Source organism: Ammospiza caudacuta, chromosome 6, assembly GCF_027887145.1.
Source record: "Ammospiza caudacuta isolate bAmmCau1 chromosome 6, bAmmCau1.pri, whole genome shotgun sequence".
NCBI lineage: Eukaryota > Metazoa > Chordata > Aves > Passeriformes > Passerellidae > Ammospiza > Ammospiza caudacuta.
In genome coordinates, this window is record NC_080598.1 from 45885086 (window position 1) to 45911893 (window position 26808).

Consider the following 26808-nt stretch of genomic DNA (forward strand, 5'->3'; position numbering starts at 1 on the left):
CCTAAAGTGTTGAGGGCTGGAGAGTAAAGAGGAGTATTGGGGGGGGCAGAGGAGGGGGGTTCATCCTTGAATACTAGGGAAAAAACAAAACACCACCACTCCTCATAAGGCTTGGTTTGCTATATCTTGACAGCACTGTGGATAAAAAATTACTTCATAATCATCACATTCCAAAATACACCCCCCATACAGGCAGTATAACCTACATTTATTTTCTTCCTAATTATTTTAGAGTTTCACGTTCATGATCTAGATTTAAAAATAAATCACAAGTCATGTCTCAAGATACTGCTTTTAGATAGGAACTAAAAGGATGTCACTTGCTTGAAAGCAATTCTGTCAGATTAGATTAACTGATGAAAACAAAACCTTATTCACTGGCCACTTATCATCCAAGAACTCTGCATTTTACTTCTCGCATTTCCACATACAGAACTAACATCAAGATGTCACACAGAATCATAGAATCAACAGGGTTGGAAGGCACCTCTGGAAAGCATCCAGTCCATCCCCCCTGGCAGGCAGTGTCACCTGGAGCAGGTGACACAGGAACTAATCCAGGTGGGTTTTGAATGTCTCCAGACAGGGAGACTCCACAACCTCCCTGGGCAGCCTGTGCCACTGCTCTGCCACCCTCATTGTAAAGAAGTTCTTCCTCACATTGAGGTGGAGTTTCTTGGCTTGGCCCATTGCTCCTTTTCCTGTCGCTGGGCGTCACAGAAAGAGTCTGGCACCATCTTGACACCCATTTATATGGTATTTACAATATGCAGGAATGCCATCTCCTCTGAGTCTTCTCCAGACTAAACGTGCCCAGCTCTCAGTCTCTCCTAAGAAAGATACACCAATCCCTTGGCCATCTTTGTGGCCCTTTGCTGGACCTTCTCCAGTAGCTCCTTGTCCTTCTTGTACTGGGGAGCCCACAACTGGACATGGCACTCCAGACTGGCCTCACCAGGGCTGAGCAGAGGGGGAGGATCACCTCCCTCAACCCACAGGCCATTGTTCCAAGGCACCTCAGGATACCACTGGCCTTAATACCAAGTTGTTTAACCAATCTTATCTCAACACCTAAACCTTAGGTTACCACAGGGCAAAACCCTTAAAAAAATATGCAAGTCTGGCCCCATGATTAAGCTGTGAATTTTTTTATAACATTGTGATGGTATGAAACAGAAAATCTGCACGGCAAACTGAACAAGTGAAATTATCTCTATGTGATAAAAACCAATGCAGAATCCTCAACATTACTATGGGTTAGTAATAAGCCTCATATATGAAACAAATGCACATGCAAGATAGTAAATGAAGTGGCAAACATTTTTAAATAACATCTTTAATTAAAGTTTTTGCAAAGGCAAAATATTAAACTTAAAATAGGTCTTAGTACATCAAAATACTAAGTTCTCTAATCGTATTCCAAGCATGGCCTTTGAAACATAATATCCTGTATATCACAGAGGAGCAACCTTGATCTGCAATTGTACAGAATGAATTTTACAAACATAATAAATATATTTACCCCCTTACACATAACAGTATATGTACAACAGCAGTTGACAATAGTAGCTCAGAACAGCAAAAAAGGATAGTCCCCCACTCCATAATCTATTGGTACCCTATGCACTCTGGAACATGTCTCATTGGATGACTGTACATATAGCTAACCCAAGGTAGTTTTTCCTGTTTCAAAAAGCTCCTTTTGTTCCACAACATCTAATCCACCAAATAATAATTAAAAAACACACTGCATGAACTGCCTGAAAAAAGTAGACGACATGGAAACCAATGTACTGGTTTTTACACATTTCCCAACCAATCACAGCAATGGGAAAACGAGACTTTAAATGCCAGACACCAATACAGAACAATATGCAAGTTTCTTCATCTTGTATAGTCACTCATCTCCAAGTCTCAGAAGAACTCTATAGTATCAGATAGTGGTGCATGGGTGGTGTGGGATGGCACACAGTAAATCCCACAGTGCTGTGTAAGGCAGCCCAGTATCAATCCAGTGTGCGATGCCCTAAAACCACTGTTCATTTCCTGGACATCTTATTGCATTCTATCAGGAAGCTTTTGCTTTGGGGGAAATTCTGGGGGGGTTTATTGTTTTGAAAGGAGCTTTTACAAATTGAACAGATTAAATCAATATGAACTTCAGTTAACAAGGTCTCTTTACTCCTTCACTGAAATTAAGAAATTTTACTCTGGTAGTGTTATCTGGTAACATAATTACTACTAACTGTCAAGAGGTGAAATTACTTTCACAGACTCAATGAAGTTTACTTTAACACTCCTAATTGTGCAGCAAAAAGATAAGAAAATATTTATTTTAAAAAAATCAGTTACATGACACAACATGTTTTTTGCTCTCTTCTAGAAAATGTGCTTCAGAATCACATATCAATCCTGGAAATAAACTCGGACCACAGCTGTCACTTTAAATAGCGTTGAGGAAATTGAATGATGTTTAAAAGCAAGTTGTGAGTACAATGCAGGAACAAGGATGATGAAATCTCAAAGAAATCTTGTTGCTAACCAGCAATTGAGGGGGAATAAAAACATATTTTATTTAAATAGTCCAATAAAGTTCCTTATGTGACTAAATTCTCTATTATCTCCTTAAAAGAAAATATTTCATTTTGTTTTCCACTTAGATGGTTTTAAATGATTGCACACACTAAAACCTAACAGAATAGCACAAAAAAGTTGCTTTTCTGATTGAAGCACTGCAGGAAATTTACTCTCTCAGGAATCATTGTCATACTGGCAAAACAAGTATTCTGCAAACTGAAAAGGCACAAGACTCAATTTTGCCCAGTTGCTCTACAAGTTTCCATCAGCCATCATGGTTATAATTCTGAAGTTATCTTCCCCATTTTTTTCCATCATAAAAAAGGTGCTCCATTATCTGTGCAAATTTTAACATAAGCCCTCTTGAAACCATTAATTGTTTCCATAATACTGAACTATTTAAATTGGAAAAAAAAAAAGCGCTATTTCTAAGGGGGAAAAAATCACTTATGAACATGGGAATCCCTTGCCCTCTGAAAGGAATGGTTTCTTTTGAACCTAATGAAATGGTCTGTTCAGTTATATAATTAAAACCATGATTAAAAATTCAAGTATAATAATAAAATTAAGCAAACTACATTCTTACAGCAAGCTGCTACAATAAAATGAAATTAAAACATGCTTTTTGACTTAAAAAAAGGAACACTTGATGTAGCAATAAGAGCACAGTTTGGTATGTGCATGGTTTGACTGGCTTTCCCAAAACTTCACAGATATTTGTATTTGAAGACAAAACCTATCTGAAAAGCATACCATACAATTAGCTTGCAAGAGGCTGTGCAAGTTCAGAAAGCTTCTAACATCCTTCAGAACAGTCTAAGCTTAATTACTTTTAAAGTTCAGCTACCCTTTAAAATAGAGAGGCTATGCAGCTTCTAGTATATGTATGTGGGTGAGAAATATCACTAACTTGTATGAAAACAAAGTGTTGTATAAGTAAACTGGCTTCCAAGAGTATAAAAAGGAATCTATAGCTAAAGGGATGTTTTTATCCTTTTATTGGTTTGGTTGTGCAGCATTATGGGAATTTTTCTGAAGTCTACTACTTAAGACTTATTGGTAACAGACATGGAAAAGGTGAGGGAAGGAATTAGTTGGTATATTATCTATTTCCTTGCATTTGTACATAGAAGTGTCAACAGCAGTAAAAAAATAAAATATCTGCATTGTTCAGAAGAAAGCAAACACCAATCAGTTTGAGATACCTTGAAAGCCCCCAGGTAAAAATGGAGTCTAAATGATGATTCCATTACTGAAGAATCAATTACAAGAATCATCAATTAACTTTTCATAAAGCTTATGAATGCTGATGGCTTTCAAACAACCATATGGCTGTAGACATAGCCCACAGGCAGTTTCAGTCACTATCAATGAGAGAGCAAGTGTACAAAATCACAGCAATAAAATCTTCTTTACAATTTGTTGTGATTTTTCTACATACTACTGAGACTACAAATGCACTTGGAGGCAAATGAATCAGAGAATGAAAATTAAAGCAGTTGTTACATCCTGCTGAAATACACTTGTGACTTTGTTAAATAATGTTTACAATATCTCATTCTCAAGCCAAAAATAAAGTCAGAAATCATGTCTGCTTCTCATGGTCTTAGCTAATTCAGTAAAAATTATCTTTGTTGTGTCCTTTTTTCATCAACTTTTCAAGCACCCAACAAAATGCAAAATTTTTTTGAAATGGTGAGCCACATGAACATTCCTTCCTCAACAGTTTCTGAAGTATAATGCCCATTCCCTCTCCTCATTCAGAAGTAACTGCATTTCCAAAAGCAGGGTTTGCAAGCATGGCCCTATGCAGGAAGAAAAGCTCTTCAACTTCTGAAAAGAGAAAGGGAAGGAGGGGGGAATAACTTTGTTGCTTTTCACAAACTGAACACAAAAAAACCCCAAACAAACAAACAATAAAAAAGGCAAGTGAAAAAGTGACTACACAAGGTTTAGTGCATCTGACTGCTCAATTTGCTGTAACCAAGACAGTCTAAAGATACTCTAACAAAATTTGTGTTCTTAAAAGCTGTGCAGCTCTCTTCATGAAATTATATGCCATCTGGAAACTTTAGAGAGATTAACTGCTGCAGGTAATTTCTGGCTGTACTTTTTAGTAAAGCAGATCTTTGATTAAGAGTTGCAGCCATGATGTTAGAATTTTTATGTGATTTTCTGTATTAAAAATTTAGTCATTCCTGTGGGTCTGTTGAATTATTTATGGGTGTCTGGACTACAAACATAGTAAGCAGGTAAAGGAATGCATCTATTATGGCATTAACTAGATATTGGATTCAAAAGGTCTCCAAACCCTTTAAAAAATGTTTTTGTTAAAAAAATCAAGGGAAACTTTTTTTTAATTCAGTGATGCTGAACCACCACAAAACAGCAAGAATATAATTAACAAGTTAAACAATCAGACTTTTATGGGGGATGAGGTGCTTCAAATTTGAAAAATGCAGCCCTAGATAAAACCTATCACATTAAATTAAAATAATTTTGAAACATAAGTCATTTTACCATTTTGTAACTGCTAGGAACAACAACCTGTTTATGGGGAATGGCATTGAAAAAAACAAATAGATATAATAATTAATGAGCATATCAGAATTAAAAATATTTTCCTTATATGAGTTATTTAAAATTTAACACCTTAATTCTTACCCTTCTGTACAAAGCTTGCACGCAGTTTAAGTAAGATTCTGACCATCCTCACTACCAAAAGGAAGTGTTCAAAGCAAAGATTTGTACACACAATAAGCATTTTCAGATTAATAATCTATCAAAGGGAATAGTTCCTTCAATCAGTGGAAGAAGTATTTTAAAATCTTAAATCAAGGGCAGGGGGGACAAAGCCTTACATGCTAAATACCAGCTGTAGGTACCTGTATGTAGAATTGATAATTAAGGTATTCCTAACACACAAAACCAGCTCCCAGACAATGCTATAGCTGCTACAGTCCATGGCTTGCTCATCTGAAGTAGTGTCTTTGTTGCCACATTTTACCTTTGTTCCAATACTTTTGTTTATTTCTGATGTGCAGATACACATTTTGATTGGAGTATATATCCAAGTCTCAACTTTTCCTGCTTTTGTTTTGTTTTTTTCCTTTTACAGGGAGTTCTTTTGTTTTGTCTTTTAAAACTTCACCATTCTGCGTCCCCAATGGCTTTGGAAAATACATAATCTCTTCCATTAAGATTCATGATGCCATCTTTGAGATGAAATTTCCATTTGTTTTTACTTCTGTGAATCTAAGAACAAGGCAAAAACATTAACCTATTACTCTGCATCAGAAATAGGTAATAATGCATAAGTAAATTATAATGGTAAGAAAAATAAAAATAACTATTAGACATACATTACTGAATTATTAAAAATACTGAGTGCCACATCCAGTCTTTCCTTAAACTCCCCCAGGGGCAACAATTCCACCACCTCCCTGGGCAACCCATTCCAATGTTTAAACAACCCTTTCTGTGAAGACATTCCTCCTGATGTCCAGCCTACATGTTTAATTTAAAACTAAAGAAAACTGAACAAAATTCAGCCTAAAGGTTAAATTTGGCAAAATTAAAAAAAAACCAAACCAACAACCCCCCCCCACCACACACTTTAAGCACAGAGCAAATATTTGCTATCTATCAAAAACTGCATCTGAAAGACCAAAAGACCACCAGATGACCAGATACTCAAAGAAAGCAAAGACTTTTCAGAAAGCTGAAATACTGTCCAAAAGGAAAGGTTATCATAAACTTCTGCAGACAGAACAAAGATGTAATTCTAGACCAAAGATGGTTCTAGAAGAAGTTAAAATTTTATGTAAGCCATAAAAACAATTTATGTAAGCCTGCTGCAATTTTTCCAGTTTTATCAAGCATGGGAAGTCTCACCATGTACCATTAGTGCTGTAGAAACAGCAACGTGGCACCAAACAGCTATGACCATATCACTCTACTCATTATTTCTAGTACTGCTTGATCTGTTCTCACTTTAAGCTGAAAAAGAGACAGTCAGTGGCAAAAGTTAGTCAGCAAGTAAATGAACAAGGAAAGTCTGGCCTATATACACTACTTGCCCTACTGAATGGCATTCCAGAAAAATCCCTCATCAGAAGCATTTGAGCTGCCATGAGGTTAGAAGGAAGGTCCTCAGATGAATAACTGAATAAAGATGAGAAAACACAGGTAAGATCACAGTTTCTACAGCAAAATAGAGTTCATTCAGTTAAGGTTTGTGCTGGTTGGAGTCCATACAGTTTAAGATCTTACTAAGGATCTGAAAAATGACAAAATGTACTGATGGTACAACCAGTTACTGAAGAGCTGCAGAACAATGTCACTGCCCTAACTCATTGTTTAAGAAAACAATGGTGGCATTCAAGGCACATGAAGACAGTAACAATGGGAAAAAAAATCAATTTCAATTTACACAGACAATAAAAGTCGTGGGTTTGAACTAACAATTTCAAGTCAAGAATGAGATTCCAATGCTCTAAGACTTTCTCATGAGAATATCAGCTCTGTGTCCAGTGGGGCCAAAAACATAAACTAATGCAAAACATTGCCACACCAGAAAATAAATGGAAGTGTTACCTGTGCTTCTCCCTAAACCTTATCTACCCTTACAAGTAAGATACAGAAAAATTAAACAGATCTGCAGAATGAAAGTAAGAGCAATCAAATATTTGAACAGCAACCAAACATTTGAATCAGGTACAAATAAAGTGCAGCTCTGATTTCAGACATGACTGAGGAGGGTTATGATCATCTGCAGTATCATAAACAGCACCAAGAAAGCAAAAAAGAAAAGACTCTTTAGAACTAGAAGGTATCATATCAAACTGGTGACTTTAAAAACGAGATGATCCTCCACATAATACATTTCTAAAACTTCTTGTTGCAAGGCAAAATTTTCAAGGGTTCAAAAATAATCAACTTGGTTTCTAACAAGTAGAGGAAAAAAAATTCTCTGTTGGCCATTTGAAAAGAAGGCACTTTCTGCTCCTCAAGAGACAGTTCACAGAGGGATGTTTGTAAAAAGCTCTACATGAGCATTGCTACATGTTTGTTCTTGTCTCATAGTTCCAGAAGCACCCACCATCAGCTGATGCAGGGCACTGGGCAGGAGGGAACTGCTCAGATCTAAGCTGATCCTATACATTTTAGAGACAAACTGAATAATGATTTCTTGAAAAGAGATGAAGTCCTTTCAGAGTATGTGGCACTGGAAGCTAACAAGGGACAATGCTCCCTACCAAGTTCCTAACTTCTAAGAGGTGAGGATTTCAGAGTAGTTCCTGTTGCTCAGTTTCAGCAGCTCCCAGTAAGCTTTTCTACCTGCTGTTCTGAGGTCCCTCATTATTCCTTACAAATTGCCTCAAAACAGTTTTGGATTACAGTCTAGAGAAGACAGATGGCTGGGTTGCAGGTCTTAAATTCTGTGTTGAATCTGATGGCAAGTCTAAGTAGAGTCTTGGCATAACTGAAGACTTGCTAACCCAGTCATTCTTTGCAGCACAGGAGCTTACAGGTTTTTTAACCCCTGCTTTAAAAGGGATCCCTATTTGTTGTAGCCCCATTAATCAAGTACAGTAGAAGGACAAGAAAAAAAAAAATCCACATCAAATAATCTGTGTCCTACCTCAGCCAAAAGATTCTGATATCATCTAGACAAATTTAAAGTTTCCAGCACAGATGAATCCAGGGAAAAATCTGATCCCGTGTAATGACTAAATTCTTGCAAGAGAGTTCAGCAGAATTTAAAGCAAAAAAAGCACAAGCATTCCACCCTGCCATTTGATATAGCACAATGCATAGCACAGAAAGAGTATTCTCTGGTAACCATCCCATCATCCAGAAGAGATACTTTTAGTGATCAAGGAACAGTTTTCCACAAGTCTAAATCCTGAGGACTACTTTTTCTGTTTATAGCCACAACAAATGTACAAACTTAACAGTTCACCTCTCCTGGTCCCAGAAGACTGCCCTTTTATTAAAGGGCATAAAAAGACACTACAAAGAAAAATAAAATGCAGCCAATTTTTTCTAAGTTTTACCTATTACCAAGTTTAGTACAAACATGGTACACAAACCTGTTTTAAAAACAATAGGTAATTCTTACATTTCCACTCACATTATAGTCTGTACTTAATAGTTACCAAGATACTACTTAAAAATTTTAACTTGATACTAAGAACAGAGTAAAACTCTGATTGTTTTCTGTACAGATTTACCTTATCATACTGGCACACAACAACATTTTCTGTATCAAAGAGTTCTTGTCCTTCCTCATCACTCACATCATCTTCACTGTTCAGAGGCTCCTGAAAGAAACACATGCAAAAAGTTGTGATGGCTGGCAAGATTAGAGCTGTTACTTCAATTATTAGCATGAGGCTACAGTGTTGTCTATGAACTGCAGGACCCAAAATGCAATATTAGACTTTCCAACAGAGTGCTGATGCCTCCTACCCTCCCTCCTGAGAAGATACCCTTATGAATTTTAGTCTGGAACTTCAATGTCCAGGCCAGATTCTAAGCACTGCAGCCTTTTAACACACATCTACTCCATTCTTGCTCCTTCATTGTAAATGTTCATGCAAAAGTATGAGATTTCCATTTTTGTAAAGCATCTAAGTGGTAAGAACCACTGGCAGAAGTCCAAAACCAAGCCAACTCAAAGCCAAAATTAAGAATACTATGCCTGTTCCTGTCTCCTTATTTTATTAAATCAAGGTAAGATGTGTTTCTAGAAGATGCTTTATAACAAAATTTGAGTTATCAAACTTGCTCCTGTGTAACAAAAAGTAATGGAATAGCCAATGAGATACAGGTAGACCACATCTGTTGGTCCCATCCCTGAACCAAATGCTGCTCTCCTTTTTGTCTATCTTAGCACTCTGCTTTTGTACACACTTGGTCCCAAGCAGAGCTGACCATTCCTGTTTGCTCATGAAGGTTATATGACTTCATAACTGACCTCTCTATAAAACCAAAAATATTGCTATTGAAGTGTTTAAATGGTGCTGGTCACAGCTAATTTTTGCTGTGTCCCCCACACCCTCCCCAGCTGCACTGTGTTGCTAATATACACAATTTCCACAACTCAATTGGGGTAAAAGTTATATTTTCAAAATTACTGAAGTAATTGTATTATTTTATATAGACAGTTTTCCTGAAAATACCAACAAAAAACCCCATAATATTACGTTTACCTCTTCAACTTGGCCATCTTCACCCCCATCTTTTTCTTTCTCTTCCTCTTCATCATCATCGTACTCTTCTTCCTCATCATCCTCTTCTTCAGACGATGTGTCCCCTGTTCCATCAACTTGGAGAACAAGTGGTGCTTGTGGTTGTGCCTGTTGCTGCTGTGGCTGCTGCTGACCAGCTGCAGGAATCTGTGCTTGAGCTGGTGTAGGGGCAGCCACTGTTGTAGGTATAACTTGAGTTTTATTTCCTGTAAACAGGATCTGTTGAGGCTGAATAATCACTCCTGTCTGCTGGGAAAGCCCTCCAGGGAGAGGAGCCAAAACCTGATGGAATATCACTGTAAGTACTGTGGCTGCTAACGTGACAGAGCACCACATCACAGACTCAAAGGAAACAATTAGAGCATATCAATCTGACTTGAACTAATTACAGAAGAGTTACAAATATTCCAGTTATATCAGGCACATAATTTCAATTTTAATCCCATACATTCTTGCACTACTTGTTGGTAAATTTTCTGCATTCTGCATTACTAAATTTAAGAAAAAAATTTAAAAGTCTGTCCATTCTAAAACATGAGCACTACCACCACACCTGAGTTCCAAACACAGCACTGGAATGTTTTAATTCAAGCAAAAGATTATTTTAAGAAATGTTCTTTATAAAAAAATTCAAGTCTTCACAAATTGTTAGTCATTCTTAAATTGTTCAACTGTGCCAATGTGACTTTGTGCTAACGCAGTTTCAACACACAGCTGACCTTGTCAATGAACAATAATCTTCCTAAAACATTGTATTTACTACTGAAATAACCAAGGAGTGTCAGTTTTAGGTATTTTATTCTGTGTGTGAGGTGACTCAATCATTTAAATTAATTTAAAAGTACGTAGACTACGATTATGCACATAATATAACTCATCAGGGATGCACACAAGGAATTTTAAACTGCAGCCAATCAACATCTGGCAAGAATAAAAGTGACATTAAAAACAACATTTCAAGATTGTTCTTTATAGAAAAAAAAAAAAGCCCCACAAAAAAACAACCAAAAAATCCATGTCACACTTGACACAACCTTCTCTTTTTTAAAATTGTACTGTTTCTGAATTTGTGTTCTAGTTCAACTTGTTCACAAAAATATAGTAATTAGTAATTACTATAATGTTTTTTTCTTCCAAGTGTACCTATTTAAAAAAATCTCCTTTACCTGCTGAATAACAGGTGCTTGTACTCCACCAGGCTGCATTTGGGGTATAACCTGCTGCTGTAGAACCACTGGCTGCTGTGGTTGAATAATATACTGAGCTCCATTTGCAGTTCTAACTACTTGGAGGATCTGGCCTGTAGTAAAATAAGTATCAAATTAATCAAATGTACAAGTTCACTTTTTAAATTGTGTTAGTTTAGAAGCTCATTTCCTGGATGAATACCAATGGCAATTAAAAGAGAAAAATGCTAAAACAATTCATAAGTGAAAAGACAGTATGCAATTCCAGCTGTGCCAGAAACAAAGAATAGGGTTGTTTACCACCTAAATATCGTCATTTGTTTTTTACATTTCTTATTAGAAAGGTAAAGTAAGAAGAGAGAAGAAATTAGATAATCCTGAACTTTATACATTTCCCTCAGATGGATCTTCTGCTCTCCCTTCACAGCAAAATGCAAAGTCCTATTTACCAAAATAGTTAAATGTACCTGAAAGGGACTTCCCCAGCCCTAGTCTAAGAAATTACTATAAATGCTCAAAATTGAATTATTACTACAAAAGTAACAAATGTAGGCTGCAGATTATTTTGTGCCATAACAAACATAGATGCACTTCCTTAAAACCGGGAAAATTTTGATTCTTAGAACAGCTGCACGTTTAAACTTACTCCACCTATATACCATTAAACATTATAGTGTTTAAAACAGGAGGGTAAAGTCCCAGGTGATTCTGGTGAGCATAGGTGAATTATTCCAGCAAAAGCAGCAACTAGATCTAGAACATGAGATTTCTTAGGCCTTTCTTTACTTCCTGTGCAGTACAGAGCTATAATTAGGTTCACAAAATCAACATAACATGAAAGTACATGAAATATCAGATATGCTGTTCATCAAAGTAACATTTAATTATATTCTAAATGCTTGGCATAACAATATTTAGAAACTATAAATATGAAATAAAGCTAGCATTGCTAGCTAAGTTAGAAATTCCACTTTGCATGCTTAGCAGGCATGAAAAACCTTAAGACATTACTCTTCTGAAGTCACAGAAGCAGTGATCCTACTTCACAGTAGCTCAGTACCTGAGCTTGGATCATGCATCACAAAGCTCAGAAATACACAAAGGGGAAAGACAGCAACATCAATCCCTGTGCATCTAGAATTTCTCTAAGTGGGAAAAACCTAGACAGATTCTAACCTATAACACCATTAGGGCAGGACCACAAGATTCCTAAGAAAGTCAGTGAGCAAAAAGCGCAGGAATCAAGTAAAGACACTGCACTACCTTGTTAGGGTGGATGGCCAGATCCTGCTTTTTAGCAGTAAATAACAGGAAGTAAGCCACAGAATGCTTCCCTCTTAAAACTATAGCTTGTTCTCAATATTAAGACAGTTACCTGAATTTGTAAGTATCTGCTGAACTGGAGTAACACCAGCGGGGAGAGCCAACGTAGCTGCAGTGGCTGCAGCACTCTGAAATACAGGAAAGGCGTTTTAACCACCAACGTAATATCGACAGTGTTTCATCCCACAACATGCTGCCTGAACATACTGAACTTTTTATTGCCATTTACGGTGTTTGCACACAAGTTCCTGCAGCTATTAAAATGAAGACATTTCAACTGTACATTATACTACATATAAAAATTATTTTATTTTCCTTCTCTAATAGTAAGAAGACTGAAGCAGAATCACTAAATGTCACACCCTAACGCAACTTGGTTTCTTGCTTTATCTGCAAGCTCAGCAGATAAACCTCTGCCTTTCTCTGCTGATCTACTAAAACAGCACAACACTGCATTCCTCATGTGGCAAGTTCAGTTACACTTTTTCAAAGCAGCTAAGGCTAAGGCCTACAAATCTGAAGGAACATAAGGTACTGACTGAAGCAACAACTGTGTTGGCCTGCCTTGTTTTCACAAGGCACAGTAATCAGGTTTGCACTCTTCTTCAAGTCCCACACCACACAGCTCCTCTGAGTGAACCTACACATACTGTGTACTGACTGTTCACAGAAAGACTGACTTTTTTTCTCTCAAGACAGCTGGTTCAAAGATAAAGTGGAACTATCAATGAGTACTGATTTGAACCTGCAAGGAAACAGTTTCAACACAGTTAGGGGAGCTCCAAACACAAAAATCTGTATTAAGTCCTTAACTTGCAGAGGATGATGGACTTGTCTAGAGGCCTCTCCATTTCAAGGGTCCCACTTCAGCTGCCATGGAAAAGGCTACCTTCCCCTACTGTAAGGGAACCATGGCCAATTATTCTTTGTTACTGAAAGGATTTAAACTTCATTGCTGGGTAAAATGCACATTTCCTGTTTAGAAGAAACAGGATCTTCCCATACTGTCAATATAACAGCTACATCTCCCAAGATTAGAGATCATCACACAAAACTAAAATATGCTTTATGCATCCTCACATCCCAGACAAACACAGATGAATGAACTCTGATTACTCTCTGCCTTCCAAAATATTCAAAGTCTGTCAGATCCACTCTTTCATATCAACTCAAATGTTTCTAATGAACAATATTTCAAAACTGATTGTAACTCTTTGCTGAGCAGTAGTTCTCTGTGGTAGACAAAGCATCAACATTTTGACAGCAGTAGAGTTTAAAAAGCTTGGCATAGTCATTTTTTCTATACCCCGAGATAACTGACACAGGATAAAAACACATTTAATTGTTGGATTTGTAAAGTTACAAATCCCTCTGAAATGGTTATCGAATGTAAGAAAAAGGTGAAATGTTTATGTGCTCTTAGCTTGTAGGTAAATCATGCTATTCAAGTAACAAAGTTCAGGCTCTTTTCTGTAGCAAGATCAGCAGAAAACAGAAAAGTTAGAGAAGGCTGTTCCGCTTCAAAACTTGTTGCATCATGAAACTTTGCTTCATGGGCTTCTACCATAGAAGTGGTAGGAATGTAATGAATTCTGGTCATAATACACATAATTAAACTTATACTAGGGGTTATCTTCAAAGCTTTGCAAACAACTTATTTCTCTTTAAATTAAGCCAGGGTCATTTCTCTTTAAATTAAGCAAGATAAGATAAGCAATATTAACCTCTAGAGATATAGAGCATAAGAATACTGTGCATGATGAGAGTCAGTTCTATACACTGTTACATGATTAGTGAATGGAATTAATGTGACCAGCAGAGATCTATGTGAAATGCTAAATCATTTCTCATTTAACATAAACTAATGTTTCAGCATATTTAATGCTTTTTTCTGCATCTAGTAAATACATTATGTTTGCATCAGTTATTGGTGGTCTATTGGTATATGAGTATATTGGTATATACCAATACATCAATATTGGCATATTGGTATATATCATCATGGAGATTCATACCAGCAGTATTCCAATTTCTGATTTTAAAAAAGTTTTGGTTAAATATATTCAAGCAGAGGATCAAAGTAAGCCCTAGATTTGTCAGCAGAAGTCATACATCTCTGCTCCTAGACTGTAAGTGCAGCAGCAGAACTCAGAAAGGTGGCAGACAGGTTTGCCAGTGAGCCCTAAATTACTTTTAAGCATCTGATGACTAATAGAAATTTGTATTTATTATTTAATCAAAACAATTTACATAATGACAGTGTAAGCCTGTATAAACTTCTTCTCTTACCATGCCTGATGCATTCATATGTGGTATCAGCTTGGAATCTGGCACAATAACCTGCTGTTGAGGTGCTAGAAACAAATAAAAACAGAGTTTAATGAAAAATACACAATCTGCCCAAATAACTTCCAAGCCAGAGCAACTTAGAAATATTATCACCTAAATGTCAGCTGAGCTTCACCACAAAACCAAATACTAAGCAGTCTCTGGTCTTAGTAAGTTTTACTTTCAAGACAATATTCAACAGCAGCTTGGAGGGGTGTTATGACTACTTTGCCTTTACAGTACAGATCTTACTTCAAGGGCTTCAGTTACCTATTCTGTATCTAGGTAAAAGCAAGATAAAAAATGTATTTCTGAAATTAGAGGTATTACTGAGATGTTGATAAAATTTACGATGTTCAATACCAGAGTTCCACAAAAACAAAAAGCTAACTCTTAAAACAGACTTAAGCAAGAATTATTCCAAGATGAAGAGTAGCAGGATGCTGCAGTTAGCCTGAGCTATGCACAGTCAGCACAGCTTTAAGCTCATCATCTTCACTGTCTTCCGAATGCAGCAGAAGCAGCTGAAATGTGATAAACCACCTCTCCCACACAACAAAGCAGCCTTGGTGCACTAAAGGAAAGGCTAGCTAAACTATACCAACAACCTGTTGATCATCTGGAAGTGCATATGGCCAAGTTTATGAAACAAGCAGCTTGCCACGGCTATTATCAGTGACAGTAAACTTCAAAATGACAGCAATTTGAATTAATTTGTCATTGACAAACTGTTCTCTACCCAATCCTTTAAACAAATGACACTTAAGAATATTAGGAATAAGAGTTTCTAGGAAAGATTCTAGGGTAGGAAGCCTCAAAACCTGTACAGAGATCTGAGGGCATCTTCAATTTTCAGGGAAATGAAGGAGGGAAAAAGATGAAGGAAATCTCATGAACCTGTGGCAGGACCACAGAAAGGACAGCAGGAATCACCATATTGATCATCCTGATCCCTGCCTGGGACTGCACCAGGTCATGTGAAGAGCTACTATACCATCTCCACCATGGAACAGGGAAGCCAAGTAATTCAGAAAGCTGCATCTCTGTCATGGAAGTGCTTTGATAACCTCATTTTATTTAGTCTCTGCGCTGTCATTTAGCTGTAAGCCGCCACAGTGGGCAACAGTAAATCAGGCTGCAGCGCGTTACCAGGGGAGGATGCGGCTGCCCCGGGAGCACAGGGAACCCCTCCATGTTCCCGCGCAGGCAACGCGGGCCAGCCGAGCCGCGGCCGCTCCGCCCAGGGGCCGCCAGAGGGCGCCGTGAGCGGCCGCCCCCGCGGGGACCCCGAGCCTCTGAGGCAGCCGTGTTTATTGAGAGGCCTTCATCTCAAAATTAATTTTATCCCAACGCACAAAACTATTTATGTCTAGCCAAAATAAAAAGTACTATAAGAAGAAAACAAGTAACCAACACCCATGTTTCCCTCCCTGTGAGAAAAGTGCCACAAACCAACCACAAAAAACCAACCAAAACGACATCATGGAAAAACTGATCACATCAGTTCTATACTGTGTTGAATACGTGGTGGTTGGGTTTTGGGGGGAGACAGTGAAGGATATCAAATCGTATCTATCTTTCGTGCCTATGACAACATAGGTTTTCTGATCCATGAAATCTGACAAGAAGACTGAAGTCTGCGACTACCACAGATAAGTATTTTATGTCACAAATTTAATACACTGAAAACTCAATCAAGCCTTTCATATGTGGCAGATATGCTTACTCAGCATATATGCAGTAAAATCCAGTAGTAGTTATTTCAGTTTTCAGCTGAAATTATAACAGCTGAAAAAAATTTTCATTAAATTATTAATGAACACATAAGATAGTTACTACAAGAAACAATACTGTTACGCCTAGCTAAAATACACCCTGTACATCCACATGTACACAAAAAAAATCTACATATACTCAGACTACTACAGAAGTATTTTTCGTGTCCTAGCATTGGGTGAAGCCAACCAGTAATCATTTTTTGAAATAATTTCCTCCCAATGACATTACTGCCTCATGACTAAACTCTCAATTGCTTATATGGGCTTGAAATTAGAGCTGCTAATGGAGTTTTGAAAGTTTTGCAATTCTGAAAGCATGTTATGTTACAGATGACCAAGAGAAGAATCCAGCTTTTTCAAAATCTTCTAAAGAATATGACTTAAATACCAAAACACATTTCCCTCAGCTTTCCTGACCCATTGAATAGAGGCCAAGTAGAAAGACAGAAAGTTAACCACCAGAGAAGCATCCAGCCCTAGATTTAGAACATGCTAAGGAGCTGGACTAACTTCAGAGTGTTTAGAGATGAAGTCTGACCTTGCTGAGATGCTGGAATAAGGACTTGCTGTGGCTGAGACTGCTGCTGCACAGTCTGCTGCGGCTGAGGTGTGTGATGGTGGTGGTGATGATGCTGCTGTTGCTGCTGCTGCTGTTGCTGTTGTTGCACCTGCAATAAAAGCTGCTGCTCTTCTGAATGGAAGCCATCTACAGCCTTAGACTGCATCAGCTTGTTCTCCCACAGCTAGTTTGGAAAAGGAAACAAAAATATCTGTGTATAACTTTTACTCTACAGGATTTGTAACAACATAAATGACTGACAGTACTCTAAAACTGAGTTTCACTGTTTATTTTGTGCAAAAAGCCCAGAAAACCTTCAGGCAGATACAGACAAAAGATAACTTCACAGAGTTAAGAAAAGGAATTAAATATCGCTCTCCAGTCCAAGATTAAACTTTAACATTCTTTCTTTCTTCCAAGTGTGAAAGATTCACAACAACCCTAACAGAAGCATGAATTGAGATAAACTGGTAACTTTAAGTAAGACTTTAAGTTTTCCATTTTCCTATATTCCTTCTTTCTTACCTCTTTAATCACAAAAATAATTCTTTATTACAGCTTTCCTCAAGCCATTTCTCCTTGGAACTCCTCAATAACATTTGCTAAAAGACTACTGCCTCCTACAACAGAAGCTACCAGCATACCTAAGATAATGCCTCTCTACCATCATTTATACAGTTTCTACCACAATATCAATATCAATTTAGTTTCTCCAGCTCTACAGTTCTTTATGTCAGCTGACATGTCATCAAAGGACAGACATAGATGCAAAAAAGCAGCTCTTGTAAAAAGAGCAACAAAGAGTATTCTGTAATACATTAGAGTCTAGAAGACTACAGGCACTCAGGATTCATGATTTCAAAATCTGCTTAGGGTTCCTCTTCAATACTTCATTTTCCTTCTTGTCTCTTTCCTCATTAATTTTTTCTGACATCACTTGCAGAACACATCTGAGACACAAATACCACAGCACTTTTTTATAGCTCTCACTGTGTTTCCACCAAGACAGGTCATGGTCTCATGGGTAACGTCTTCACCTGTTTCTGTCTAGACAAATTCAAAATTTGTTTCCCACTCCATCCATTTTTTAATACTTCAAAAATACTGTGAATGTGGGATACCATGCTCATGAAGAACATGATACAAAAAGTCATCTACTTTCCCAGTTTCCTTTCTTTTTGCTGTTTTGTTTTGCCATTTTTTCCTTTCACCTATAAAGGGCTTTTTTTTTTACTCCTGAAGAATTTGAAGAAAACTACAGGAGAGCCACTAAAATTCAGGTTAACATCCTGCCTTTATTATGGACCTTTGATTCAAACCCACTCCATGTAAAACAGTTCTGAATCAGAGCTTCAGGCAAGCATGATGCATACAGTGTGATTTATTACACACCAACCCCTCAAATGACAATACCTTTGAAACTACAAACCATACATGCAAAAATCTGACCATGTATCTAACAATGCATCTCTTCTTCAGAAAGACAAAAACATCAAGAAAACATCAAACAGGGCAGGCATTTTATTTTTCCTGCAGAGAAACAAAGAACTATGTGTCTCTAAAACATATTTTTCCCTTTTTTAAAAATGTAATGTTTTGGGGATCAAAGTAACACTGCATTCAGATGACTGCTGTCAGATTAGGGAAAATAACAGGGTGAGCAGATCTACCTATACAACAGTGCAATTCAAATTACATGGGGATACAGATATGCAGATTGCAGTGTTTAATTAACTAAATATTAGTACTTATACTGTGAACAACAGTAGCCAGATTTGGAAATTAACTGCTGTATTGGTCTATTAACAAAAACTTTAAGTTCAACTTACTGTTTTGAGTTCCATGAGAACTTGTTCATCCACTCCTTCATCCAGAAAAACTTCTCTGACATCATTAATGACATCTTCAATTACAGACCTGTACAATTTAGGCTTTAAAAAAACCAGCAACTAGTCAGCACTGTTTTGAAAAGAATCTGTCACTTTAATATTAAGATAAGATTTCCCCCCACAAAAAACTGCATTTCAGAATACACCACGTTTCCAAGTGACTGAAATATCCAGGAAGGTATAAATCAGGAAGAGCAGTTCAAACAAGGTGAAATGGGAAGGGACTGCTCACGATATTCTGTGACAACTACAGCACAAGAGTTATCAAGCCATAAAGAGTATAATTTAAAAGAGACAAGGAGATTGTTTTCCATTCAGTTAATTTGTTTTCTGCTTGAAAATGTAGATGCCAAACACGCAAAAATGCTGAGATGAGTGCAAAATGCATTAAAGAACATTTGAAGTTTGAAAGTAAATTAAAGACAGGAAAAGAAACTTGTTAGTACTTGCACCAAGGATGGCTTACAATGATCTTGAGTGGAAAACCACTGAAGGCTCAAAAAAATGGGAAGGATTCCTGTGAACATCCTGTTCTTCCTTACATACTTGTTTTCAGAAACTCCTTAAGATACTAGGTTAGACAGACTTCTGTTTTCAATCACTACTCATGCTTTTACATTCTGCACTTTTCATGGGGAAATACTAAAAATATGCTGTTATTATTATACTGCTTTCACACCTAAACTATGAAAAAAAGTAAACTGTCAGTTCATTTTAGGTTGCCAAAAGAAGTTCTGGAGCCTCCATTCCTGCAGACACTCAAAAGCCATCTGGACATCATCCTGGGCTCTAGCTGGCCCTGCTCATGCAAGGGGGTTGCAAAAAGACCTCTAGAGGTCCCTTCCAACATCAACCATTTTGTGAATTTTAAAATGAAGGTACAATTTAAAAGAGAGAATGCAAACATTTAACATTATCAATTAAAACAAAACACTTAATTCATAAAACCACATGGGAACTGCACTATGCACATGCTGTACCTTTTAAATAGTACAGCTGAGACCTTTCATTGTATGTATGAACCCCAATGGGATTTTGGCTAGGCTTAAATATCTGTGCTATCTAACTGCAAGGCAGCCCTATAAGCTGTAAATTATGGTTGATAATCTTGCAGACTGCAAACCACATATACTTCACTGCCCAAGGTTGCTGCTTGGCCTGTGAGCACACCAATTTTAAACTGAGAAAGAAAGCAGCCACAACTTTCTCTAAACCATCATTCTCCTCAGCCTCAGTGCCCAGCTCCCTTAAGCAATAAATCCTGAGTGATGCCACACACATCAGATATGTTGTATATATGGAAAACAACTATCCTGTACCAGTGCAGTGGGTTTGTACTCCAGGAAGGCTGAGCCTCCAATGCACACAGAGGAAATCTGCACCAAACACAAGCAGATAGTCCAGAGGTGCAAGAACTACACAAATGTACTTAAATGCACTGAAGCATTTCTTTTATACACATTTTCTTCATGTATTCCAGAAGTGCTGAATTTGTTGCAGACATGCTAAAAATTGTATTTCACATGTTATGGAATTGTTATACCTAAATTATGGAAAAATGTAAGTAGACTAGTAGCCCATGATTTACTAATCCAGGGAAAATTTGAGTGGTGTCAATAAGCACAAAAAAGAAACTGAGTATCTTTACTTTTAGATGTAGAAGGGCAAAAAGGGAAAAGAAAACTTGAGAAAATGCATAAAGATTACAAGGGAATAAAAGAACATATCTGGAACCTGGATATAAGCAGTCTGATGGCTGCCTAGTGCATTATGCCCTTACTGCTTAAAAAAGCTCCGCACTGGGGCATGCTCAAGTTATTTTTTTTGTTACAACCCCTGCCCCAGCCCCTTCTCCCAAAAAGTACAAAAATAAACCAAAAAAGTCTCAACAAAACCCAACATACCACTCCATGTTATTAATCACATTTTAGCTTTAAAACATGCTGCTGCAAATCAAGTAGCTGAAATGTTATCATTCATCCTTTTATTACTGGTTTTCAAAAAAAAAAAAAAACCTACTAAAAATTTCTGGCTTCAAATAACAGAGGAATTTACCATCCTTGACAACTACATTTACAGCAGCTATGTGCGCAACTTAATTTCTTCAAAAAAAACCAATACATACCATAGTGCATACTCTCTTATCCAGGTTTGAAATACTGCATTAACTGAGTTTATAAACACTGAAAGAGACTTTCAAAGCCAGACTTCTCTTGAGTGCTCGTATTTTAAATCTATGTAATAACTCAGAAATACCAAGCACCATTAACAGGATTATGTTTCCATTTAATTCATAACGTGCAAAAAGACATTCTACTTAATGTTATTAAGTTCTATTATTTCTATAATTAAACAAATTGCATAAAGCTTATACAATTTAACTAGCACGGAAATACTACTTAGCCTATTCCATATATTGTTCCTTATTACATTAAAAGCATCTGTTCCTTAATGCCAAACCACATTCTGCAAATAAATAAGCTTAACCTCAAGCATGTGAGTTACTTTATTTAAGTCAAGAGAACTACCTGTATGCCTAAAATTACAATCAAAATTCCTGCAGGATGGAGGGTGCATTTTCTCCTTTAATCCTCATCTCCCTAAATTACCTATTAGGTCTACTTTTCTAATAAAATAGATTTTACACAAACAAGCCCTAGTAATTTCCACCAGTAACTACTTCCTCCTATCTCCAGTCAGGTATTTTTGTAAGGTTTAGTCACAGAGCCTTCTGAGTCTATAAAGCCCTAGAAGAAAGACACCAACATTCAGGTACAACAAACTGACTCCACAGCCCAATGGGAATTTCCTTTTTTCCCTAGGGAAGTAAGCGAAAAAAACAAAATTCAAGCAGTTATTGGTGTCTAGTGTCCAGCATTAGCTTAGCAAGAGCTCAGTAAGGCAGGTTAAGAGCACAGATGTTCACTCTGCCATTGCTGACACAGGATCCCTCTGCACTGCTTCCAACAGCCCAAGCAAGCAGGAAAGTGCCCCAAAGGGGACAGTCCTGCAGGGCTGGAGTGAGCTGAGTGACATGTGGGTTACCCAGCCCAGCAGCAGCCTGTACATACACCTGCCCTTCTGCAGGAGCCTCACAGTGCACTGGATCTCAAAATGGGTCAGGATTTTCACACTGGTTCTAATCACACAGTAATAGACAAGATACACTCATGGCTCTGTGATCAGGAGGAGGAAAAGAGAAAACAAAACATGTGCATGCTTATAATGAAACAGTGTCTGTCTGATTTTACCTGTACACATTTATATAATACTGAGAAATACCCTGTTCACTTGAAATTCTCTTTTGTACACTCCTACTGAACATCCAGCCAAGGTGGAACATCTCCCATACTGGGGGCAGCAATGCCTTCAAGAGACATTCACAGTGGAATTCTGCAGAGAGTCACAGAATGCTCTTTTCCTACCTCAAAAGAGGCATATCCAGTAAAACTACAAAACAGTCTTAAGTTCCAGACTTTAAAAGAAAGCACACTGTACTGTTTTTAACATACACTAAGTGTTAGGTTTAAGCAATATTTATATGATGCTGAAGCTGTTTATATAAGCCATCTAAGAGTCTGAAGTTGAATGACAAAACTATTTGCACACACTGCTTACTCAAAAAATAAACATGGCAATACAATTACTGAGTAAGTCTAAAGATGGCATAGTAGGTGTGCTTTCCAGTAAGCTTCTGCATTCAGTCAGAGAAAGCAATGTGAACAAATGGAAACTTAAATATTGCTATTAAAATAATTGTGCTTTCATCTGGTTTATATTAAAGTGCCTCCCTCATAAAGAGTACATTGCTGTAAATGTCAAGCTCTTTTAAGAGCAAAATACTCAAATCACTCTTCAATAAACACTATTCCGAGCACTTACTACAGATTAAAGACAACAATTAAAATGCCTGATTTATTAGATACAACCACAAACACATAGAAGAAATCTGTAATCTTACTATTTCCCCCTCCAGAACATAAGGGAATGATTATATTTTACTTTCTCTGTGTATCTTGAAAAGAAAACTCTTGAGTATGGTGACACTGCTACATGCAACTCCAAATCCAGGAGCAACCAGCAAGCTATTTTAAGAAATACCACATGCCTTTGGGGGCTTACACTTCTTACATTCCTTCCGCTTCAAGGCTACAAAAACTGCAATCCTCTGTAATTATTATCACAACACTTGGGATTTCAGCAATGTGGATTTCCAATAACCAAGATGTTATGGAGACACAGACCACAGCATGCTCTGTACATTTGACAATGGCTGTTGCCATTCCTTTTGCTTCTGCAGCTCTCTAAACATGCTAATCTTTCTCCCAGCTGTGCAGTTGCCACTGTAAGCTGGCCAAAGGCAGCCAGCAGAGAACACTGTAAAGGTAACTACTTCTAGTCACAATTACACCAAAGATGTGCATAAAAAAGTAACATATATAAGCTACACTGTAAGCATTAAGATTTGAGTTTTTATGTTGTTCTGGACTTTTACAAATGTATTACCTTTATCACCCATAAAATCTGATACTATATATAGCTGTTAACATCTATTATTTGTCCTTTATTACAGAGAACAGATTTCTAGCAATTCAGATTTGATCAGATGCTGATGTGATGCCATTGACACATTAGGCTCCTAGTCCAGCTCCTAAAGTCACATGGTTGCAGCACTTCAAAACGTTCCTACTCATCTTTGGCAACCCTTGGCTAAGTAATGTATTTCCTGCTACTGAATGAGCTCCAACTTGGTAAAATTGTATGATTTTACTACTTAACTGAAAATTAACCTAAAGCATACCTATCTGAAGCAGGCTCATTTTAAGCTTGGCTTTTACTATTCCAAACATTGACACCTTTCAAAAGAACTTCCAGTACAGAATTACAGCGAAAGAAAAGAAGTCTTAATAAATTGTTGAGTCAAAAATATTTACAAGTCCTCTGGAGATTATTCAACATATGTATTTTTTTTGCAATTCAGTACTACCTCAGTCAAGAAAGAGAAGAAAAACCTCTAATTTAGTACACAGAAATAAAACCTTGTCTTACAATAAAACCACAAATCGGTAAGTTCATAAACAGAAGGACAACGAAGATTCAAATCACACACATTCAATATGCATCCTCCTGAGTAACTGCCCTCCGTGTAACAGCTGACTACTTTCCTAGTTTTCTGATACAAAAGCTGACAAAATATCAAATCAAAGATGTTTCCTTGCAATTGCATAAACCTAACTCACAAGCATGTCTCTATGCTTTCAGATTAGGAAAAGAAAACTAAGACACTTTGCGTTTTCTATTGTATATTTGATAGTATACCAAACACTGTAATGAAACTAAGTAGTGAATATGCCAAAACCACTGCTTCTGCCTGCAATGCAATAAAATATTTGTACGCTTTAGGCATCAGAAACACACATAAATTATTGAGCAGCATCTGCAGCCCATGACCCACGAATAAAACTTGAATATTAACTTCACTTTTGGGGAGACAGCTGTAGTCAGACCTTGGCAATGCGCCATAAAATAAATACCACAACTCTCCTTGATACACTGGCTAAGAACCGTTTAAACACTGCTTTCCCCACGCAGCAGAAAAGCTACTTTGAAGACTTTACAGGAGCACAGGAACGTGTTGCGAGCTGTACGCCAAGGACAAAAACCCCAAACCCTGAGCAAACAAAAAATCCCACAGCAAAACCCAAAACCAACCAAGCAAAATAAATTAAAAAAAAAAAAAATTTAAAAAAAGGTAAAAAGGGCAGAACAAATTCAAACACACGAGCAGATGAAAACTGTCTTTGTGCAATGCGTAGAAGCAGAAGAAAGCCCATTTGCACGGGCTAGGAGACAGCCTCGCACCCGCAGAGCACCGCCGCTCCGCAGCCCGGCGGCGAGAGCGAGCGGTGGGCAAGGCCGGCCGGGATGCAGGACCAGCCGCCCGTCTGCCTCCCAGCCTCCGCCGCATGCACCTCCCAGCCCGCGCTCCGCGGCTCGCTCCCTATTTAAAGGCTGATGTGGTGTTTAAATGGAGAGGCGGTGACGTGGGGCTGGAAAGCACCTTCCCATCCGAGCAGAGTCTATATTAGAGAGCGGCAATAGCGCTATATAAACAGGGCAGCCACAGGGAGGAGGAACACAAGGAGCAGGGAGGCAGAAAGGCAGGGGGAAGCCATGATGGATCTGAGAGCCACAAACAAGGGGGCCGAGCCCGCCGCCGGGACGCCGGGTTTGTCTCCTCCAGCGCTTCGGGGCGGGGGTCGCGGTCGGGGGCGCGCCGGGGAGCGGAGCGGCGGCCGGGGGGGCTCGGTGGCAGCGCAGATCTGTGTGACTGCTTGTTGCAAACCTCTGTGAGTACAAGTGCAGCAGCGAGCCACCCGCCAAGGTGCAGAAAGCACGAGAAGGGAACGGGGGAGAGGTTTGGGGATTTTTTTCTTTTTTTTTTTCTTTTTTTTTTTTTTTCTTTCGTTCTCTGTTTTTAAAATAAATACTGCCTCGCTCGCCAGAGTTGAAGGCTTTCACTCGGCTTAGCCGATCCGGCCGGAGTGGGATAAGTGCTTTTCAACCATCGTCTCCTTCTTACAAAGCAACATAAAATGGCTCCAGCGGAGCCCAGGCGGGCTTCCCCGACACCGCAAAACCGAAACCTGGCTCGGGCGCCCCTTCCCCTCGTCTCGGGGCGGGCGTTAGCGCCCGCGCTCCTCCAGCTCTCGCCCCTTCCCCGGGCGCCTCCCGCGGGCGGCAGCGGCGGCGCCCCCCGCCCGACGGCCCTTCCTTCCCTTCCCCGCCGGACCCCCGGCCTCCCCGCGGGGCCGCCCCCGGGCCGCCGCCCCGCGCCCCCACCGCTCCGCTCCCGCCGCCTCTCTCCCCGCCGCCGGGCGCCAAAAGTTGGCTGCCGCCGCGGGGGCGAGGCTGCCCCGCGCCCCCCGCCGCCCCTGCCCGCCGGGGGGCCGGGACCGCCCGAGGCGGGCGGCGGGAGGGAAGGGAGTGCGGGGGAGGGGGCGGCGGGCCCCGCCGGCCACCTCCGCCCGCGCTGCCCCCGGGGCCCCCCTCGCCCCCCGACCCGGTCCTTACCACGGGGTTTGTGTTAGTCGAGCTCGCCATGTCCCGAGCCCCCCGGGACGCCCCCAACCGCGGGGGGGAGTCGCCCCTAAAACAATAAACCTGCCCGGCTGCGTCCCCCCAGCGCCCGCGCGTTCCGCCCCGGCTGACGGGCGGCCCCGCGGCCTGTGCCGGGCTCGCTCGCGGCCCCGGGGCTGCAGCCGCCGCGCTGCCGCCTCGCCCCTTTATATAGCGCGAGTCGAGCGCTGCGCGAGCGGCCGGCGAGCGGGGGACGCGGGCGGGGGAGCGCGAGGCACCGCGAGAGTTGTCGCGAGACCGCGCCGGGACCGGAGGCATCACGTGGGGCGCCCCGCCCCCGCCGCCATGACATCTACCGAGGCGGAAGTGGCTGCGCGAAGCGGGGCGTTCGGGCCCTATCGAGGCGGAAGTGGCTTCGCCTCTCTCCGGAGCGCCGTCCCCGCCCGGCGGGTGATGTCACGGGGCGCGCGCGGCAGGCGGCGGTGGGGCGTTCCGTAGTCGCGCGCGGGACGGGAAAACGGAATCGTTTGGTTTGGAAAAGATCTGTGAGACCATAGAGTCCCGTCAATGACGGAGCACCACCCTGTCAGCTAGACCAGGGCACTGAGTGTCATCTCCTAAAACCTCCACGGATAATGATTCCACCACCTCTCTAGGCGGCCCATTCCAATTCTAATTACCTTTTATGCGAAGAAATTCACCCTGATGGCCAACCTCAACCTCCCCTGTCCTCCTGCCCTGTCACTGGTTGCCTGTCAGAAGAGGCCAGTCCCCACTTGGCTGCAGCCTTCTTTCAGGTGGTGGTAGAGAGCGAAAACCTGAACCTCCTTT

The 26808-nt window shown here is 39.6% G+C and overlaps 1 protein-coding gene across 1 annotated transcript; it reads right to left on the bottom strand.

Moving 5' to 3' along the window:
• Positions 1 to 1320: 1320 nt before the first annotated feature.
• On the bottom strand, positions 1321 to 26188 carry GTF2A1 (general transcription factor IIA subunit 1). Its single transcript, XM_058807351.1, has 9 exons — positions 25972 to 26188; positions 18838 to 18939; positions 16988 to 17192; positions 14633 to 14697; positions 12396 to 12471; positions 11000 to 11133; positions 9795 to 10115; positions 8814 to 8903; positions 1321 to 5832 (listed from the first exon to the last, which is right to left on the bottom strand). The coding sequence occupies exons 1-9, from the start codon at positions 25999 to 26001 to the stop codon at positions 5725 to 5727; spliced, it is 1131 nt and encodes a 376-aa protein (XP_058663334.1). The 5' UTR covers positions 26002 to 26188; the 3' UTR covers positions 1321 to 5724.
• Between the last annotated feature and the right edge of the window lie 620 nt (positions 26189 to 26808).

What these genes read in the sequence shown, in the direction of transcription:
- GTF2A1 (XM_058807351.1), bottom strand. Translation starts at nt 26,001, where the DNA reads ATGGCGAGCTCGACTAACACAAACCCCGTG. An exon ending in CGACTAACACAAACCCCGTG is followed by an intron (nt 18,940 to 25,971) that starts GTAAGGACCGGG and finishes GTTTTTTTAAAG; the next exon opens with CCTAAATTGTACAGGTCTGT. An exon ending in GCAGATACTTACAAATTCAG is followed by an intron (nt 11,134 to 12,395) that starts GTAACTGTCTTA and finishes ATTTTACTACAG; the next exon opens with GCCAGATCCTCCAAGTAGTT.